Source organism: Salmo salar, chromosome ssa19 (assembly GCF_905237065.1).
Source record: "Salmo salar chromosome ssa19, Ssal_v3.1, whole genome shotgun sequence".
NCBI lineage: Eukaryota > Metazoa > Chordata > Actinopteri > Salmoniformes > Salmonidae > Salmo > Salmo salar.
Genome location: NC_059460.1, coordinates 47,666,714 through 47,688,841, shown reverse-complemented (window position 1 = coordinate 47,688,841; position 22,128 = coordinate 47,666,714). Strand labels below are relative to the sequence as shown.

The window sequence follows — 22,128 nt, the reverse complement described above, 5'->3', positions numbered from 1 at the left end:
TCAGTCTCAGTTGATTTGAACTTCTGTAGGTCTATCAGTCTCATGACAGAGGGTTCGGGGTAATGTTGATCAGCTGCTTAGCGCTGACCGCAGTCCATTGTGTGTGTGTGTGTGTGTGTGTGTGTGTGTGTGTGTGTGTGTGTGTGTGTGTGTGTGTGTGTGTTTGTGCGTGCGTGCGTGTGCGTGTGTGTGTGAAATGTGCTGTATACTGTAAGAGGATCAGGTCTGGGTCCGGGGGTCTGACAAAACAACAGAGCCATTAACAACAACACTAATCTATCTACCAACTACAATACACGCCTGCGTTACCGATTGCTGTAGTCTCTGTTATATATACCGTACACTCGCTCACTCACACACAGCGGACACACAGCACGCATACACACACACACACACACACACGTACACACAGCACACATACTGGAGAAAGGTTCAGACAATGGGAACACATACACATCCATACATCATACACTATAAAAGTGTGCTGGTAGATACCCACAGACTTCCAGTTATTGTGTTAAAGCTAGTTAGCACTGGCTCACGAAACTACCTCCAACTTTCTTCATACTTGACACAGAGACATAAACATGGTATCAACACGTTCATCTGACTCCGGGGAAATAGATAAAGGGCTTCATTGGCAAAATCCTGAAGTATTTATTTGATGAAGTTTACACAAGCGTTTGAGTTCCATATGCTAATGTCTGGATATGTAAATAACAGACATCCTAACATTGTATCTCAGTGTCAGCATATGTTAATAATAATGTGAAATTTAGATTAGAATATGTAATGTGCAAAAATATACAAGGGAAAGTATAATTTGCAGTGTACAAATTTAACATGATGAACAGGAATTATGTTTACTCTCACGGGTGGCCAAAAATAACTAATTGAAAGCTACGCCCCTAATAGGCCACACTTCCTGAATATAACATATGGATTACATAATAAAAAACGTAGCTGCTGGGTCAACCCAACTGATGGTTAAAAAAACTACTGATTGTTAAATTAACATCAACTGATAGTGAAATTAACCCATGTTTGGCTAATCCAAAAAGCCTGGCTCGATCAAAGTAACCCGGCGTGTGTTCTGTCCACTGTTTAGCCAGCACATGGTTACCAATTAATCCAAATTGGGTTGTTTTTAGCCCATCATTTTTTAGAGTGTAGCGTTTGTGTTTTCTACAAACTCCCTACAGAGACAGAGGGAGGGAGGAGAGGGGTGGAGGAGGGAGACTATTATTATTTATAATTGTGATTACTATTCCTTTCCCTTACAATTACTCTAGTTTAATTTAACTGACAGAGCCAGTGGGGGGGAGAGATTAAATTAATCACCACATTCTGTATCGGTGAATCACAAAACACCTCCTAGCCCATACCAACTCGTTCAGAGGTCCTTCTGTTGTCACCTGTTGCTGACCAAAATCAGAGGATGACTTCAGAGTAGTGATTTGGGACACACTAGTGGTTTGAATGATGTAATTCAAGTTTCACTTCTAAATAGGAATAAAACGGCATGAAATTCAAATGAACAAATCCCCTCCGTCGTTTTACAAGATATACACTTCAGTAACAGTTTAATATTTCATTTGGGAGGTATTTCATATTTTACATGTATCAAGTCTCAAAATCTGACATAAACAAATACATGTGGCATATAATTAGGGATGCTTAAATTGTGTTAACTCAAAAATGACCTCAAAAATAACATAATGCCTTATGGCAGGGTTCCCAAGTTTTCTGAGCAAAAAAATTAAATACAATTTATTTTTATTTTTTATTGTTGGACATAAAAGACTCTAAAAACACCAGGAAATCAGCTCCAAATGATTTTAATTTAATAAATATGTTCCCAAGTATTCCCACACGTAATCGAGAGACACATGATAATATACAAATGTAAGCAAGGTTTGAAATTATTATGTTTTAGTCAAATATAATATGTGTTTGGGCTTCTAGCGGTCAATTTGCAGTCTACAAATTATTTGTAGTTTTGGATCCGGCCCCTCACCATCCACGCAACAACAAAAAAATCGTCCCTCAGCTGAATCTAGTTAATTATCCCTACCTTATGGGATTCCACTTTGCAGTTGGCTGGATAGAAGTGGCCATCAGAGGGTCTAGTCCTGGCTCCCTACATCATTTTCACATTTTCACAGCTTTGGGACACTTATTCACATGGCGGAGGCGCAAGTGAACGTGTAAATAGAGAGGGGGTGAGGGTGAAAGAGAGTGAGAGAGCGTTAGTGAGTGACTGTGAGTGCTTTCTCACTCCCTGGTCTCAGTCTGTTCTGTGTGTGTGGGAGACAGGGTCGTGATGCTGTGGCTAGAGGACTGAAGCAGAGCACTCTACTACTAACAGGTTTCCCTCCTTCCTTTCTGTCTCTATCTCTCTAGATTTTGACTGACACACTTGGCAAGAATGAGCTCGCGCTCAACAGTCAAGGCGGACAGCATCCCCACACAAGACCCGTCTCTCGCGCCTTGGAACATCAGCTCTGTCAGCGCGCATCGCCTGATGGAGCTGCCGCCGGCGTCCACCTCAGTAAGTTAACGGCAGACATTACTTTGGCTGGATGACTGTTCAGTGATTTATTTCATCTAAGTTCTTCATCGTTTCTTTGGTTATTCTCGTTTAGGAGACCTGTCACTAGAAGGCAGTGATCAAACACGCGTTAGGCTACATGCCATAACTTGCCTAGCCTACATACATAACATCCACGGGAGCCTAAATAGAGGGGTTGATGCGGGATGCCCGTTCTCTGCGTGCACCGCTTGTATGTGGTGCGTTACAGTGTGTCCCACGGGCACCTCTGGAGATTGGCTTATTTATCGTTTTTATGTTCATCTTCTATTTGTTTCTTTACACGGATGATGGTTCTATGTGGAACCATCATGATTTAAAGAATCCGTTGAGCCCTTCAATGGTTCTTAGCATTTCTTAAAGGGATTTATTTTCTATTTTAGTGATAATTCAAATGTAGGGTCAGGGGTGGCTCAGGCGAATATTTAGGGGGGAGGTGGTGCTCGGCTCTTTTTGTGAGAGTGTTATTCCAGTTTATCTAATCGGTTGTGTTATGCCATTACATGATAAATGTGACAATGGCTAGTTGTGGTGTCTTGTGTCTTGTGCCAATGAACAACATAATAATAACATAATAAGTAATGTTAACAATAGATTATGGCTAACCAGAATACCCCCAAAAACCTGTATTGTTCCTCAAAAGGATCTACGAAGAACCTTTGAGATTTATAGCACGTGTTTTTTTATGTTATAAATAATAGCCTACATATGGCGCACTGTGGATTTACGGTCTTTTAACATAATCATTCAAGTGATTCAATCAACTGTATAAATACTTAAGATAAATGTATTGGCTTACCAAATAACATGCAGACAATTCATGACATTTATGCAAGTAGCCTATGTTTTGTTTTGTGAATGGCTCCAGTTTGACCCACATTTGGCAATCTTCATTCAGCTGCGCACCTGAATGAATGAACACCAGTGAGAGAGAGAGAGAGAGAGAGAGAGAGAGAGAGAGAGAGAGAGAGAGAGAGAGAGAGAGAGAGAGAGAGAGAGAGAGAGAGAGAGAGAGAGAGAGAGAGAGAGAGAGAGAGAGAGAGAGAGAGAGAGAGAGAAGTGGTGCCAGGAATCAGAGCCTAGGAATTATCCACGAGCGCACCGTAGGCCAATATCCACTCAACACAATGCTGGGTAAATAGTGGATAACTAGGCAAGTCAGTTGGTAGACCCGTGTGGCTCAGTTGGTAGAGCATGGTGTTTGCAACGCCAGGGTTGTGGGTTCAATTCCCACGGGGGACCAGTACGGGGGGAAAAAATTTATGAAATGTATGCATTCACTACTGTAAGTCACTCTGGATAAGAGTGTCAGCTAAATGTAAATGTTTAGAACAATTTATTATTTACAATGACAGCCTACCAGGGAACAGTGGGTTAACTGCCTTGTTCAGGGGCAGAATGACAGATTTGACCTTGTCAACTCGGGGATTCAAGCCCCGAGTTGTGTGTGGCTTAGTATTGGTTTGGCTTTTCGATCGTTCTTTTTGAACTCCCGTGAGAGTAAATGTAATTCCGGTTCACCTGTTCTGTTGTATTGGCAAAACATGTTAAGGTTGAGAAGAGACTCTTTTGTAGCTTAATGAGGATTACTCAAATTGAGTTTCTCAATGATCAATCTGTGTTTTCCAAATGATGCACATACACTACCGTTCAAAAGTTTGGGGTCACTTAGAAATGTCCTTGTTTTTGAAAGAAAAGCACTTTTTTTGTCCTTTAAAATAACATAAAGTTGATCAGAAATACGGTGTAGACATTGTTAATGTTGTAAATGACAACTGGCAACTGGCAGCTTCATTAAATAGTACGCGCAAAACACCAGTCTCAACGTCAACAGTGAAGAGGCGACTCCGGGATGCTGGCCTTCTAGGCAGAGTTCCTCTGTCCAGTGTCTGTGTTCTTCTTCCCATCTTAATCTTTTCTTTTTATTGGCCAGTCTGAGATGTGGCTTTTTCTTTGTATCTCTACCTAGAAGGCCAGCATCCCGGAGTCGCCTCTTCACTGTTGACGTTGAGACTGGTGTTTTGCGGGTACTATTTAATTAAGCTGCTAGTTGAGGACTTGTGAGGCGTCTGTTTCTCAAACTAGACACTCTAATGTACTTGTCCTCTTGCTCAGTTGTGCACCGGGGCCTCCCACTCCTCTTTCTATTCTGGTTAGAGCCAGTTTGCGCTGTTCTGTGAAGGGAGTAGTACACAGCGTTGTACGAGATCTTCAGTTTCTCGGCAATTTATCACATGGAATAACCTTCATTTCTCAGAACAAGAATAGACTGACGAGTTTCAGAAGAAAGTTATTTGTTTCTAGCCATTATGAGCCTTTAATCAAAGCCACAAATTCTGATGCTCCAGGTACTCAACTAGTCTAAAGAAGGCCAGTTTTATTGCTTCTTTAATCAGAACAACAGTTTTCAGCTGTTCTAACATAATTGCAAAAGGGTTTTCTAATGTTCAATTAGCCTTTTAAAATGATAAACTTGGATTAACTAACACAACGTGCCGTTGGAACACAGGAGTGATGGTTGCTGATAATGGGCCTCTGTACGCCTATGTAGATATTCCACAAAAAATCTGCCATTTCCAGCTACAATAGTCATTTACAACATTAACAATGTCTACACTGTATTTCTGATCAATTTGATGTTATTTTAATGGACAAAAAATTGCTTTTCTTTCAAAAACAAGGACATTTCTAAGTGACCCCAAACTTTTGAACGGTAGTGTATACTCAATCAATAATGAACCAAATTAATTATATTATATGCTAATTAATGTAGAGAGGTGGTGCTTTCCCAGTACAGTCTGGTCCACTATTGACAGTGTGTGTGTGCCTGTGTGCGAAACCTGTGTTTGTACCCAAAGCAAACATCAAAATGACCTTGAAAAAATGTATTAAACATCTCATGGAACGGTGGGGACTGTGAGGGGACACGCATACAAACACATGCGCACACTTTAACACAAACATTATTTTTTAGTTGTATTGTTTGTTATTTTTTAGTGGTATTGTTTGAATGCCATTGTGTTCTGAATTTGTGTGACTGTCTTTGTCTATCAGTGTATCAGTGTTTTGTGGACCCCAGGAAGCAAAAGCTAATGGAAATCCTAATAAACCAAATAAAATGAAAAGGCCTGCGGCTGAGTTCTTTATTGATGTACTGTAATACAATACAAGAACACTCATCTATCTACCAACTCTACATAGTTAGTATGGACATGGCCTATAAACAGTCAGGGTTATGGGTTAATCCAGGTAATGCAGTCAGGGTCATGTTTAAAACATGTTGTTTTTCATTTCATTTCATCAAATTAAATCAAATTGTATTGGTCACATACACATGGTTGTATGAGTGTAGTGAAATTCTTGTGCTTCGAGATCCGACAATGCAGTAATATCTAACAAGTAATCTAACAAATTACACAACAACTACCTTATACACAAAAATGTAAAGGGATGAATAGAATATGTACATATAAATATATGGATGAGCGATGGCCGTGCAGCATAGGCAAGATACAGTAGACGGTATAGAATACAGTATATGTATATACTGTATTCTATATTCTATATATATATATATATATGTATGTATATACTGTATTCTATATAATATATATATATATATTACATATATATGTAATGAGTAATGTAGGATATGTAAACATTAATAAAGTGGCACTATTTAACCTCTATGGGCTAGGTGGGACGCTTGCGTCCCACCTACTCAACAGCCAGTGTAATCCCATGGCGCGTTATTCAAATACCTTAGAAATGCAAAACCTTCAATTTTTAAAAAATATGACTATTTTACACCATTTTAAAGATAAGACTCTCGTTAATCTAACCACACTGTCCGATTTCAAAAAGGCTTTACAACGAAAGCAAAACATTAGATTATGTCAGCAGAGTACCCAGCCAGAAATAATCAGACACCCATTTTTCAAGCTAGCATATAATGTCACATAAACCCAAACAACAGCTAAATGTAGCACTAACCTTTGATGATCTTCATCAGATGACAACCCTAGGACATTATGTTATACAATACATGCATGTTTTGTTCAATAAAGTTCATATTTATATAAAAAACCAGCTTTTTACATTAGCATGTGACTAGCATATGACTAGCATTCCCACCGAACACTGCAGGTGAATTTACTAAATTACTCACGATAAACGTTCACAAAAAGCATAACAATTATTTGAAGAATTATAGATACAGAACTCCTCTATGCACTCGATATGTCCGATTTTAAAATAGCTTTTCGGTGAAAGCACATTTTGCAATATTCTCAGTAGATAGCCCGGCATCACAGGGCTAGCTATTTAGACACCCAGCAAGTTTAGCACTCATCAAAGGCAGATTTACTATAAGAAAAATGTTATTACCTTTGCTGTCTTCGTCAGAATGCACTCCCAGGACTTCTACTTCAATAACAAATGTTGGTTTGGTCCAAAATAATCCATCGTTATATCCAAACAGCGGCGTTTTGTTCGTGCGTTCAAGACACTATCCGAAAGGGTAAATAAGGGTGGCGAGCATGGCGCAATTCGTGACAAAAAAATTCAAAATATTCCATTACCGTACTTCGAAGCATGTCAACCGCTGTTTAAAATAAATTTTTATGCCATTTTTCTCATAAAAAAGCGATAATATTCCGACCGGGAATCTGCGTTTGGGTAAACAGACAAAAGAAAAGAAAGCATTCGGTCGACTCGGGCACGCGCCTAAGCCCATAGTACTCTGAGTACTACTTAGTACTACTTGCCAAAAGCGATAACGTTTTTCAGCCAGAGCCTGCCTCGATATCGTTCAGCTTTTTCCCGGGCTCTGAGAGCCTATGGGAGCCGTAGGAAGTGTCACGTTATTGCAAAGATCCTCAGTCTTCAATAAAAAGAGCCCAGATGAAACACTACTTCTCAGACAGGCCACTTCCTGCATGGAATCTTCTCAGGTTTTGGCCTGCCATATGAGTTCTTTTATACTCACAGACACCATTCAAACAGTTTTAGAAACTTTAGGGTGTTTTCTATCCAAAGCCAATAATTATATGCATATTCTAGTTACTGGGCAGGAGTAGTAACCAGATTAAATCGGGTACGTTTTTTATCCGGCTGTGTCAATACTGCCCCCTAGCCCTAACAGGTTAATAATTTCCTCTTGCATCTAGGCGTTCCGCTAGCGGGACCCCTAGCCAAGAGCCAATGGGATCGCATGGCGCGAAATACAAAAACAACTAAAATACCACAATTAAATTTTCTCAAACAATCAACTATTTTACACCATTTTAAAGATAAGACTCTCGTTAATCTAACCACATTGTCCGATTTCAAAAAGGCTTTACAGCGAAAGCAAAACATTAGATTATGTTAGGAGAGTACATAGACCAAAATAACCACACAGCCATTTTCCAAGCAAGCATATATGTCAATAAAACCCAAAACAAAGCTAAATTAAGCACTAACCTTTGATGATCTTCATCAGATGACACTCCTAGGACATTATGTTATACAATACATGTATGTTTTGTTCAATCAAGATCATATTTATATCCAAAAACAGCTTTTTACATTGGCGCGTGATGTTCAGAAAATGTATTCCCACCAAAAACTTCTGGTGAATTTACAAAAATACTCATCATAAACGTTGACAAAATACATAACAATTATTTTAAGAATTATAGATACAGAACTCCTTTATGCAATCGCTGTCAGATTTTAAAATAGCTTTTCGGCGAAAGCACATTTTTCAATATTCTGAGTACATAGCCTGCCATCACGGGGCAACCTAAACTCAGAATTAGTATTAGAAATATTGTATTACCTTTGCTGATCTTCGTCAGAATGCACTCCCAGGACTGCTACTTCCACAAGAAATTTTGATTTGTTCGAAATAATCCATAGTTATGTCCAAATACCTCCATTTTGTTCGTGCGTTCAGGTCACTATCCAAAGGGTAACGCGCGAGTGCATTTCGAGACACAAAAAGTCAAAATGTTCCATTACCGTACTTAGAAGCATGTCAAACGCTGTTTAAAATCAAATTTTGATGGTATTTTTAACGTAAAATTGCGATAATATTCCAACCGGACAATAGTGTATTAATTCAAGGAGAAAAATTAAAAACAGCGTTCTCGCGGGAACGCGCATATCCAACCTCTTTGTCCTCAGGCAGACCACTCAGTAACTGAGCTCCTATACTCTGCCCAGAGACAGGAGAAGGCTCAATCCACTTTCTGAAGGCTTTAGACAGCCAATGAAAGCCTTAGAAAGTGCAACGTAACAGCACAGATACTGTAGTTTCGAAAGGGACTAGAAAGAATAACTACATTTCTCAGATCCTACACTCCCTGGTTTACTTTTTCTCAGGTTTTTGCCTGCCATATGAGTTCTGTTATACTCACAGACACCATTCAAACAGTTTTAGAAACTTTAGACTGTTTTCTATCCAAATCTACTAATAATATGCATATTGTCGTTTCTGGGCAAGAGTAGTAACCAGTTTAAATAGGGTACGTTTTTTCATCCGGCCGTGAAAATACTGCCCCTATCCACATCAGGTTAAAGTGACTTTAAAGCCACAAGCAGTGGCTCAGGTGGTTGTTGTCCTTGATGATCTTTTTGGTCTTCCTGTCCTAGAGGGAAAGTTGTTTCCCCCCGGTGATGTGTTTTGCAGACCGCACTACCCTCTGGAGAGCCTTGCGGTTGAGGGCGTTGCAGTTGCCGTACCAGGCGGTGATACAGCCCAACAGGATGCTCTCGATTGTGCATCTGTAAAAGAGTGTTTTAGGTGACAAGCCAAATTTCTTCAACCTCCTCCTTGTTGTTGTTGGTAATCAAGCCTACCACTGTAGTGTCGTCTGCAAACTTGATGATTGAGTTGGAGGCATGCATGGTTACGCAAACATGGGTGAACAGGGAGTACAGTAGAGGGCTGAGAACGTACCCTTGTAGTGGCCCAGTGATGAGGATCAGCAGGGTGGAGATGTTGTTTCCTACCTTCACCACCTGGGGGCGGCCCGTCCGGAAGTCCAGGACCCAGTTGCACAGGGCGGGGTCGAGACCCAGGATCTCAAGCTTAACTTCTCTAGGGCCAGTGGGACGAAATCGTCCCACCTACTCAACAGCCAGTTGAATCCCGTGGCGCGTTATTCAAATACCTTAGAAATGCTATTACTTCAATTTCTCAAACATATGACTATTTTACACCATTTTAAAGACAAGACTCTCGTTAATCTAACCACACTGTCCAATTTCAAAAAGGCTTTACAACGAAAGCAAAACATTAGATTATGTCAACAGAGTACCAAGCCAGAAGTAATCAGACACCCATTTTTCAAGCTAGCATATAATGTCACATAAACCCAAACCACAGCTAAATGCAGCACTAACCTTTGATGATCTTCATCAGATGACAACCCTAGGACATTATGTTATACAATACATGCATGTTTTGTTCAATCAAGTTCATATTTATATCAAAAACCAGCTTTTTACATTAGCATGTGACGTTCAGAACTAGCATACCCCCCGCAAACTTCCGGTGAATTTACTAAATTACTCACGATAAACGTTCACAAAAAACATAACAATTATTTTAAGAATTATAGATACAGAACTCCTCTATGCACTCGCTATGTCCGATTTTAAAATAGCTTTTCGGTGAAAGCACATTTTGCAATATTCTAAGTAGATAGCCCGACATCAAAGGGCTAGCTATTTAGACACCCACCAAGTTTAGCCCTGACCAAAGTCAGATTTACTATAAGAAAAATGTTATTACCTTTGCTGTTCTTTGTCAGAATGCACTCCCAGGACCTCTACTTCAATAACAAATGTTGGTTTGGTTAAAAATAATCCATAGTTATGTTCAAATATCCTCTGTTTTGTTCGTGCGTTCAAGACACTATCCGAATGGTAGTGAATGCTGTCATCAATCCACTTTCTGGTTAGGAAAAGTTTTAATAGTCACAGTGGGTACGACATCTCCGATGCACTTGCTAATAAACTCGCTCACCAAGTCAGCGTATACATTAATGTTATTGTCTGAGGCTATCCGGAACATATCTCAGTCCACGTGATCGACGCAATCTTGAAGCATGGAATCCGATTGGTCAGACCAGCTTTTGATAGACCTGAGCAAGGGCGTTTCCTGTTTTAGTTTCTGTCAATAGCTGGGAGCAACAAAATGGAGTCATGGTCAGATTTGCCGAAGGCAGTATGCGGGAGGGTTTTGTATGCATCGTGGAAGTTAGAATAGCAATTATCCAGAATGCTACCAGCTCGTGTCGCGCATTCGATATGCTGATAGAATTTAGGAAGTCTTGTTCTCAGGTTAGCTTTGTTAAAATCCCCAGCTACAATAAATGCAGCATCAGGATGTATGGTTTCCAGTTTACATAGTTGTTTCAATGCGATGGGTGCAGATTGGGTTGTCAGCGGTGGTCCCTCGCAGTCAGACAAATATGGTGGTAATGTTGGTCTGTGATCCACTCCAAACTGTCAAGGAATGAAAATTGTGTCAATATTTCAAAAAAACATTGTCATTACACATAACCATACCACAAGGTACCTGCTTCATTCATGATGAGAAAACCAATTGGAACTAAGTTAGCTAGCTAGCCAAGTTGCTAGTTAGTTAGCTAGCTAGTTCTCTTATATTAACCAGTAATACAAAATATGCCTAACCGTTTGAAAACGTTAGCTGTCACCTTGAGGCTTGATAGGATATAAAACAATCGCTGAAGGGAAGGCACTATTGTTATTTATTGGCTAGCTAGGCTACCAGTTCGCTTTTATCCCCCTATGAAGCCTAGCTAGCTGGCTATCCCTACTGGCTATTGGCCAAGTTAGCTAACGTTCCTGATTCTAGTTACTCAGATAAATAAAACATATCTCAATTAGCTACTCACTTTAGCGTTAACTTCTTTTAGGTATTTTCAGAACAGCTTCACACTTCTTTGTTTCTCCAGTTGTCAGTTCGACCACGCCGTTTACATAGTTGGCAGTTGGAACTCCGCAGAAAAATATATGTCATTATTGTTGCTAGGCTACCAGTTACAGTGCTTTTAGCTTGTGGTTTGTGCGAGTCCTTTATCCAGAGGGAATTAAAAAATGATAGTGTCTGAAAGAATGAAATGGATTGGATATTTGTCAAATTATTGAGCATATCCTCAAAACTCAAATAACTTATTTAGCATATCAAATCAAATTGAATTTGTCACATGCGCCGAATACAACAGGTGTAAACCTTACAGTGAAATGGTTACTTACAAGCCCTTAACCAACAATGCAGTTTTAAGAAAAATAAGTGTTAAGTGAAAAATAGATAAGTAACATTTTTTAAATAAAAATAGCAAATAGTTAAACAGCAGCAGTAAAATAACAATAGCGAGGTTATATACAGGGGTACCGGTACAGAGTCAATGTGCCTGGTCACTGGTTAGTCGAGGTAATTGAGGTAATATGTACATGCAGGTAGAGTTAAAGTGACTATGCATAGATAATACACCGAGAGTAGCAGCAGCGTAAAATATGCATATCAAGATCCTATGTAGGCGTACTGTCAATACTTGTCAACATATAGAGAAAATAAGATGTCTACATAGGCCTACAGTATCTCAAGATATCTAATGAGTCAATATCCAGCTACACCATGTATCATATCCAAAGGGAATCTAAAAATGATTTGTGCATATATGTCAAATTATTGAGCATGTGCTGAAAACTCTGAAATGCATCAGAAATTGTCCTTATTTTCAGCATATCAAAAAGCATATCAAGATCCGGAAATGGACCTCAGCCAAGAGAAGCATTTCTAGAATCAATATAGCTTAATATCTTGAATGTGCTGAGAAAACACCGATACGTGATGTATACAGTAAGCATTTGTCAACATGAAGAGAGACAATAGGATGTCGCATATCTCAGGATATCGAATGAGTCCATATTCGGCCATAGGAAATGTCCATGTGTGATATTCAGAGTAATCCCAATATCATACAGTATATGTCCAAAAGACCCAGCTTGATTCCGAATTTGTCAAGATATGTGGCATATGCATAAAAACTCAAAATATGCATTGGACATGTTCTGTATCCTCTAGAATACAAAAAACATGTCAAGTAAATATATCCCCTTATACGGACCCTTTTCACCCAGTGGGTGTTACAACACATCATGTGAAGTTCCAAAACATTTCAGGAGGATGTTTCAATACTCCATCAAAGTTAAGGTTCCGTCTCCTTTGTGTTGGTGGCACCTCACTTACCAATAGTTTTGGTGTTAAAAAGTACTTACAAAATATGTGTGTGTGCGTTTTATTACACACACACGCACACATACACACATACAAACATACAAACACACACACGCGGTTCACTGTGCGTTACTGACAGACTGAAGCCCTGCCACATACCTCGTCTTTCGGGCTACATTCACTGGTTGTGTGTGTGTGTGTGTGTGTGTGTGTGTGTGTGTGTGTGTGTGTGTGTGTGTGTGTGTGTGTGTGTGTGTGTGTGTGTGTGTGTGTGTGTGTGTGTGTGTGTGTGTGTGTGTGTGTGTGTGTGTGTGTTTGGCAACTTAACCTCAGGTTGATATTTGACATTCATCCAACAGACACAAACATTGGATTTTTGGAACAAAGAAATAAGCTGTACCCAAAGGAACATGACATTTACTTGTAAAAAATAAGGCTTTCAGTGACGCAAGAACCTTGACGGGTTAAGATTGGGTCATAACCCATGGGCGGTTAAGGTTAGGGTAGGTGTTAGGTAAAGGTTAAGGAGGTTGGAGATGCAACAGTGTGACAGTAGAAATTCAGGTCCATCAACCATCATCCTCTTCCTCCTTCCTGCTCTACTTCCTGCTCCTCTTGTTCCTCCCTTTGTCTAAGCAAGAAAATTAGCATTTTGGCAGGTCACACAGTAACATTTACTACCTGCTGACAAGGAAAAACACACATGCATGCATTCACAGTGCACACAGACACAGGCAATCTCGCATACACAGGGTTGGGGAGTAACTGATTACATGTAATCTGATTACAAAAAACTGTAACTGCAATCAGTGAAATTACCAGCAAAAATATTCGAATCAGATTACAGATACTTTTGAAAAACTAGATGATTTACATCTTGGATTACTTTCAAATTGAGAAAGGATGTTTGCAGGGGGACAACTTTGACAGCTTTCTGTTTTCTCAATGACATTCAAATCAGCACTAAAAAAGGTGCAAATTTAAGTTTGTTCCACCTGAGAGAGTCTGACCACAAATCAGAGAGCACTATGATGACACACCAAATGATGACCACCAATCAGAGACCGCTATGATGCTTTTAATGAATCCTTTTTGTCTTCTTCTAATTCCTCTTAAGGGGAAAGTAGTAATCCAAAAGTAATCAGATTACATTACTGAGTTTGGGTAATCCAAAAGTAATCAGATTACGTTACTGAGTTTGGGTAATCCAAAAGTAATCAGATTACGTTACTGAGTTTGGGTAATCCAAAAGTAATCAGATTACGTTACTGAGTTTGGGTAATCCAAAAGTAATCAGATTACGTTACTGAGTTTGGGTAATCCAAAAGTAATCAGATTACGTTACTGAGTTTGGGTAATCCAAAAGTAATCAGATTATGTTACTGAGTTTGGGTAATCCAAAATTAATCAGATTACGTTACTGAGTTTGGGTAATCCAAAAGTAATTAGATTATGTTACTGAGTTTGGGTAATCCAAAACTAATCAGATTACGTTACTGAGTTTTGGGTAATCCAAAACTAATCAGATTACGTTACTGAGTTTGGGTAATCCAAAATTAATCAGAGTACGTTACTGAGTTTGGGTAATCCAAAAGTAATCAGATTACGTTACTGAGTTTGGGTAATCCAAAAGTTACGTTACTGATTACAACTAGTAACTGTAACAGATTACATTTATAAATTAACCTGCCCTGCACAGACACACAGTCCCCGCCCCGTACTCTGTCTGGTGTATGAATATATAGTGTGGTCAGATGTATATACTTTCTTGTTGTTCTATCCTTCTGTGGACTTTGGGGGATTTCCGGTATCCATGACGATAGTAATACAAGCCCGCACACACACACACGCATGTTTTTTTTACTATCCTTTTGGGGACCAAACCATTTTTCCCATTCAAAATTATATTTTCCCTAACCCTAACCTTAACCCTAACCCCAAATCCCTAACCCTAAACTCCTAAACAATGTGTCCTCCAAAACACGACCCCGTGAAGCTTCATGACACACTGCTCGCTTAACCCAGAAGCCAGCCGCACCAATGTGTCGGAGGAAACACCGTACAGCTGGCGACCAAAGTCAGCGTGCATGCGCCCGGCCGCCACAAGGAGTCGCTAGAGCGCGATGGGACAAGGACATCCCAGCCGCCAAACCCAAAATATAAGCTTTTTTAGACGCCAATGTTTCCATAAAAAGTCAACGTAAACAAACACTATAGACTCAAAACACAGTTAAAACTATAGTTTTGATCTCATGGATGGTCAGTCCCTGCATCCATAGGTATGAATTTGAGAGGGGTTATATTACTCAAACACCGACCCTGTTTACCAAAACAAATGGCTTTTTTATTGTTTGAACTGAAGGACACAGATGTGGGTCAGTAGACGATATAGACGTGCATGCATGTGCACACATACTGGAGACACGCACAAACACACACACAGAGGGATTAAAGAGAGGAAGTGGGTGAGTTCCGGCTGAACTCCTAGATATTACAGAAAGCAGGGATTGTGTTGTCGACGGAATGGGAAAGAGGGCCAACAATAGTTGTCCTTGTCCCCACAGCCCCTTAGCTCTTCCTCAGACAAACACGTAGATATCGGAAATTGATTTCAGCACAGTCACAGCTGACCGACTCATTCACAGGCACCCTGCCTACTCTAGCACAGACGAATGTGTCTATGTGTTTACGTCTGCACTTGTGTGTGTGTGTGTGTGTGTATTCATGGAGAGAGATGGCGTCGACCTTAGTTCTTACTAGAGGTTAGAACAGGTCAGCAGTGATTATGTTTTCGTACCCACCAAAGCATAGAGACTGTACTTTCGGATTAACACTGATGCTACAAATCTCTCTGTCTTCTACTCATTGGCTTAAATGCAGCTTTGCATACTATAGAATACACGCAAAAGAGGGTTCCTCAGGGGTTCTTTGGAAAGGGTGATGGTTCTATGTGGAACCATACTGACTCAAGTAACCTTTTGGGTTCTTTGGTCTTTTAGTGATAATAAAATGTGTCTCTTTATAATATTTGGCGTCATAGTTTGTTCACAGCTCTTTTTGTGCAACCGTGAGTGTGTGTCATTCCATTTTATCTAATCTGTTGTGTTACATTATTACATGTTGTGTATGACTATAGCCAGTGATGGTGTCTTGTGAAAGACTCATGTATGGCCTTGAGAACGGTTGACAAAATCAGTCTTAATTCTCTCGTCAGGATCAAAAGGCTTTACAAAGAACCTTTCAGATTGAAAAAGGTTCTTTATAGAACCATTCTTCATAAATGTTCTATAAAGAACCATAAAAAAGTGTTCTATATAGCCCCAAAAAGGGTTCCTCTATGGTTACAAGCCAGAGAACCCCTATCTGGTACTATTTACAACCATCATTTTTTTGTGTGTAGATCATGGTATCCTCCTGGACAGACTACAGAATTGGGTTGGCCTCTCAGGCTTAGTACTGAACTGGTTTAAGACATATATGACTGACAGAGATGATTTTGTTGCCCTAGGAGACCATGCCTCAGGAAAACTAGAGATCTCATGTGGCGTACCTCAAGGGTTGATTTTGGGCCCTATACTTTAGTTTTTACATGTTATCCCTTGGCAGCATTATTAGGTATGCCAATGATACACAGCTGTATTAATCTGTGTCCTCAGATGACGATAGCCCAATTAACACCCTGGTTGAATGTATCTCTGACATAAATATATGGATGGCTCTTAGTGTTATGGTGTTAGTCTCTTAGTGTTATTTTATTATTGTTTTACAATTTTAATTTGTCTAATTTAGGAAATATTTTGTGTTTTTATCTTTCGCACCTTTAGTTATTTTATTTATTAAGCACTTTGAAATGCATCCTCTGTAAGAAATGTGCTCTATAAATCAAGTTTGATTTGATATGTTTAATGACCTTTGACTCCTCAGACTGTAGAGGACTGGAGGAGGAGGGTTCAGTTCATGTCAGAATACAATTGTATCTGAAGGTAATAGAACCCTCAAACGTCCACTGTGTTCTATTGGTTAGACAATGGAAGTAATATAAACAATTATACAACGGGTGGGTCTAATCCTGGACGCTGATTGGTTAACCTCTCTAGGGTATGTGGGACGAAATCGTCCCACCTACTCAACAGCCAGTGGAATCCCGTGGCGCAATATTCAAATACCTTAGAAATGCTATTACTTCAATTTCTCAAACCTATGACTATTTTACACCATTTTAAAGACAAGACTCTCGTTAATCTAACCACACTGTCCGATTTCAAAAAGGCTTTACAACGAAAGCAAAACATTAGATTATGTCAGAAGAGTACCCAGCCAGAAATAATCAGACACCCATTTTTCAAGCTAGCATATAATGTCACATAAACCCAAACCACAGCTAAATGCAGCACTAACCTTTGATGATCTTCATCAGATGACACTCCTAGGACATTATGTTATACAATACATGCATGTTTTGTTCAATCAAGTTCATATTTATATCAAAAACCAGCTTTTTACATTAGCATGTGACGTTCAGAACTAGCATACCCACCGCAAACTTCCGGTGAATTTACTAAATTACTCACGATAAACGTTCACAAAAAAACATAACAATTATTTTAAGAATTATAGATACAGAACTCCTTTATGCAATCGCTATGTCCGATTTTAAAATAGCTTTTCGGCAAAAGCACATTTTGCAATATTCTGAGTAGATAGCTCGCCATCACGGGCTAGCTATTTTGACACCCACCAAGTTTGGCACTCACCAAACTCAGATTTACTATAAGAAAAATTGGATTACCTTTGCTGTTCTTCGTCAGAATGCACTCCCAGGACTTCTACTTCAATAACAAATGTTGGTTTGGTTCAAAATAATCCATAGTTATGTTCAAATATCCTCTGTTTTGTTTGTGCGTTCAAGACACTATCCGAAGGGTAATGAAGGGTGACGCGCCGGCGCGTATCGTGACAAAAAAAATCTAAATATTCCATTACCGTACTTCGAAGCATGTCAAACGCTGTTTAAAATCAATTTTTATGCGATTTTTCTCGTTAAAAAAGCGATAATATTCCGACCGGGAAACCCTGTTTTCGTTCAATGACTAAAAATCTAAAATGGACTCTTCACGTGCACGTGCGCGCCAGTCTCATTGTTCTCTGATCGACCACTTACCAAATGCGCTACTGTTTTTTAGCCATGGCCTGCAAAGTCATCATTCAACGTTCTGCCGCCTTCTGAGAGCCTATGGGAGCCGTAGGAAGTGTCACGTTACAGTAGAGATCCTCAGTTTTCAATAAAGAGAGTGTAGAAGGCCAAGAAATGGTCAGAGAGGGCACTTCCTGTTTAGAATCTTCTCAGGTTTTTGCCTGCCATATGAGTTCTGTTATACTCACAGACACCATTCAAACAGTTTTAGAAACTTTAGGGTGTTTTCTATCCAAATCAAACAATTATATGCATATTCTAGTTTCTGGGCAGTAGTAATAACCAGATTAAATCGGATACGTTTTTTATCCGGCCGTGCAAATACTGCCCCCTACCCTAGAGAGGTTAAAACTGCGTTCCAGTCGATGTCTATTCCACAAGTTACCATCGGCTAAAGCTATGACGTTGAAATGCTTATTTATTCTGTTCCATCTGACTGCGCAATCCACTGTCTCATCAGCCCAGCCAGGCAATTTATAGGCTTGATCTCCACTGTAAAAAGCATCTAGACATTATCTCCCATTTCTTTTAGACTAGCAATTGGTTTTCAACAGCAGAGATTTGTATAAACCTTGCTTTCTGTCTCTCTGACATTTGCAACATTGTTTCAACATTGAAATTCGATCACCAGCTGTCCCATAGTAATGAACGTAGGCAGGCAACTTTTCTCAGCCAGTCGAAATCATGAATCAGCATCATTTTATTGGTATAAACAAAGAAATGTCAATAGAAAACTGGTAAATCAAAATAAAATGCAGCTAGTTTGATGTTTTTCCAGCTTCAGTTTGAAGTGATTGTGTTAGTTGTTTGGTTGGCTAGCTCCTCTGAACAACAGTGTTCTGAAGAGAGAGCACATTTTCTATGCCAGGTGAAATCGTGCATCATTCGCTCATTCTTATGAATGTATCCAAAATAAATGTCACTAGAAAACAGCTTAAAAATGCAAATGCAGCTACTTTGCTGTTATTCTGTCTGCACTGTTTGACGTGACTGTAATTTAGCCATAGTTGGCTAGCTAGCAAGCAAGGGATAATAATGTTGCCAGTCAGTATGGCAATGGAACATTTAGAACAAATGTCTGGCCCATAGACAAAAATGCTTAACGACTGGGTCGCATCTCTGGCTACCGAACCAACAGAACAAACGACCAGCCGGCTTGGGTAGCAACCCTAGATTTGTGTCAGGACAATATCTCTTGGAAGGATGAAATAGTATGAATAAATTCATCAAAATGATGTTTTTAATGAAAATATGGCAATAATTATTTGAATATGTTGGTAACCTGGTGCATAAAAGTGGTCATGTTTTTGAAGGTGGTGTTTGGAGGATATATTGGCACGTTTTGCCAGTATACACCAATATATCCTCCAAACACTGGCTTCTCGGGCATTATTAATTCACTGAGTTAGTCAAGAGTCTTTTGAGGGAGAGAGAGACATAATGACAGTTTTTGTTAAAAACGCTTTATAGATATGCCATTATTTGATAATTTGATATTTCACAGCTTTATAGTCATGTCATGATTTGATCATTTGATAATTCTCAGAAGTAGTGTGCACATATTCAACAATTTCCTGGAATCCCAGTTGCTGGGTATAAATATGTAAAATAAAAGGAATATCAATTCTTAGAAATACATTAACATGGTTGTATACGCTCCGGGCTAGTCTCCCTCTACAGACTCATGGTGCAGTGAGAGAGACTAGGTTTCAACTGCCTATACCTCGTTTACTATCAGCTTGATGAAGACCTACTGGGTGAAACTTTCAATTAACTTCAAGTAACTATATAGTAACATTCAACATATAGTACAGTAACTGTATAGGAACATTCAACATATAGTACAGTAACTATATAGGAACATTCAACATATAGTACAGTAACTATATAGGAACATTCAGCATATAGTATAGTAACTATATAGGAACATTCAACATATAGTACAGTAACTATATAGGAACATTCAGCATATAGTACAGTAACTATATAGGAACATTCAGCATATAGTACAGTAACTATATAGGAACATTCAGCATATAGTACAGTAACTATATAGGAACATTCAACATATATAACAGTAACTTAATAGGAACATTCAGCATATAGTACAGTAACTATATAGGAACATTCAACATATAGTACAGTAACTATATAGGAACATTCAACATATATAACATTAACTTAATAGGAACATTATGCATATAGTACAGTAACTAAATAGGAACATTCAACATATAGTACAGTAACTATATAGGAACATTATGCATATAGTACAGTAACTATATAGGAACATTCAGCATATAGTACAGTATCTATATAGGAACATTCAACATATAGTACAGTAACTATATAGGAACGTTCAACATATAGTACAGTAACTATATAGGAACATTCAGCATATAGTACAGTAACTATATAGGAACATTCAACATATAGTACAGTAACTATATAGGAACATTCAACATATATAACAGTAACTTAATAGGAACATTCAGCATATAGTACAGTAACTATATAGGAACATTCAACATATAGTACAGTAACTATATAGGAACATTCAACATATAGTACAGTAACTATATAGGAACATTATGCATATAGTACAGTAACTAAATAGGAACATTCAGCATATAGTACAGTAACTATATAGGAACATTATGCATATAGTACAGTAACTATATAGGAACATTCAACATATAGTACAGTAACTAAATAGGAACATTCAGCATATAGTACAGTAACTATATAGGAACATTATGCATATAGTACAGTAACTATATAGGAACATTATGCATATTGTACAGTAACTAAATAGGAACATTCAGCATATAGTATAGTAACGATATAGGAACATTCAGCATATAGTACAGTAACTATATAGGAACATTATGCATATAGTACAGTAACTATATAGGAACATTCAACATATAGTACAGTAACTATATAGGAACATTCAGCATATAGTACAGTAACTATACAGGAACATTCAGCATATAGTACAGTAACTAAATAGGAACATTATGCATATAGTACAGTAACTATATAGGAACATTCAGCATATAGTACAGTAACTATATAGGAACATTATGCATATAGTACAGTAACTGTATAGGAACATTCAGCATATAGTACAGTAACGATATAGGAACATTCAGCATATAGTACAGTAACGATATAGGAACATTCAGCATATAGTACAGTAACGATATAGGAACATTCAGCATATAGTACAGTAACTATACAGGAACATTCAGCATATAGTACAGTAACTAAATAGGAACATTATGCATATAGTACAGTAACTATATAGGAACATTCAACATATTGTACAGTAACTATATAGGAACATTCAGCATATAGTACAGTGACTATATAGGAACATTATGCATATAGTACAGTAACTATACAGGAACATTCAGCATATAGTACAGTAACTATACAGGAACATTCAGCATATAGTACAGTAACTAAATAGGAACATTATGCATATAGTACAGTAACTATATAGGAACATTCAACATATTGTACAGTAACTATATAGGAACATTCAGCATATAGTACAGTGACTATATAGGAACATTCAACATACAGTACAGTAACTATATAGGAACATTATGCATATAGTACAGTAACTATATAGGAACATTCAGCATATAGTACAGTAACTATATAGGAACATTATGCATATAGTACAGTAACTATATAGGAACATTCAGCATATAGTACAGTAACTATATAGGAACATTATGCATATAGTACAGTAACTGTATAGGAACATTCAGCATATAGTACAGTAACGATATAGGAACATTCAGCATATAGTACAGTAACGATATAGGAACATTCAGCATATAGTACAGTAACGATATAGGAACATTCAGCATATAGTACAGTAACTATACAGGAACATTCAGCATATAGTACAGTAACTAAATAGGAACATTATGCATATAGTACAGTAACTATATAGGAACATTCAACATATTGTACAGTAACTATATAGGAACATTCAGCATATAGTACAGTGACTATATAGGAACATTGTGCATATAGTACAGTAACTATACAGGAACATTCAGCATATAGTAC

At 38.4% G+C, this 22,128-nt stretch overlaps 1 protein-coding gene across 1 annotated transcript in view; it reads left to right on the top strand.

Moving 5' to 3' along the window:
• Positions 1-2,073: 2,073 nt before the first annotated feature.
• Positions 2,074-22,128, top strand: part of LOC106578925 (melanopsin-A) — a 38,721-nt gene continuing 18,666 nt past the window's right edge. The window contains exon 1 of the mRNA XM_045702389.1: positions 2,074-2,551. Within this exon, the coding sequence (XP_045558345.1) occupies positions 2,429-2,551 (123 nt within the window). The 5' untranslated portion in view covers positions 2,074-2,428. The remainder of the gene's footprint in view (positions 2,552-22,128) is intronic.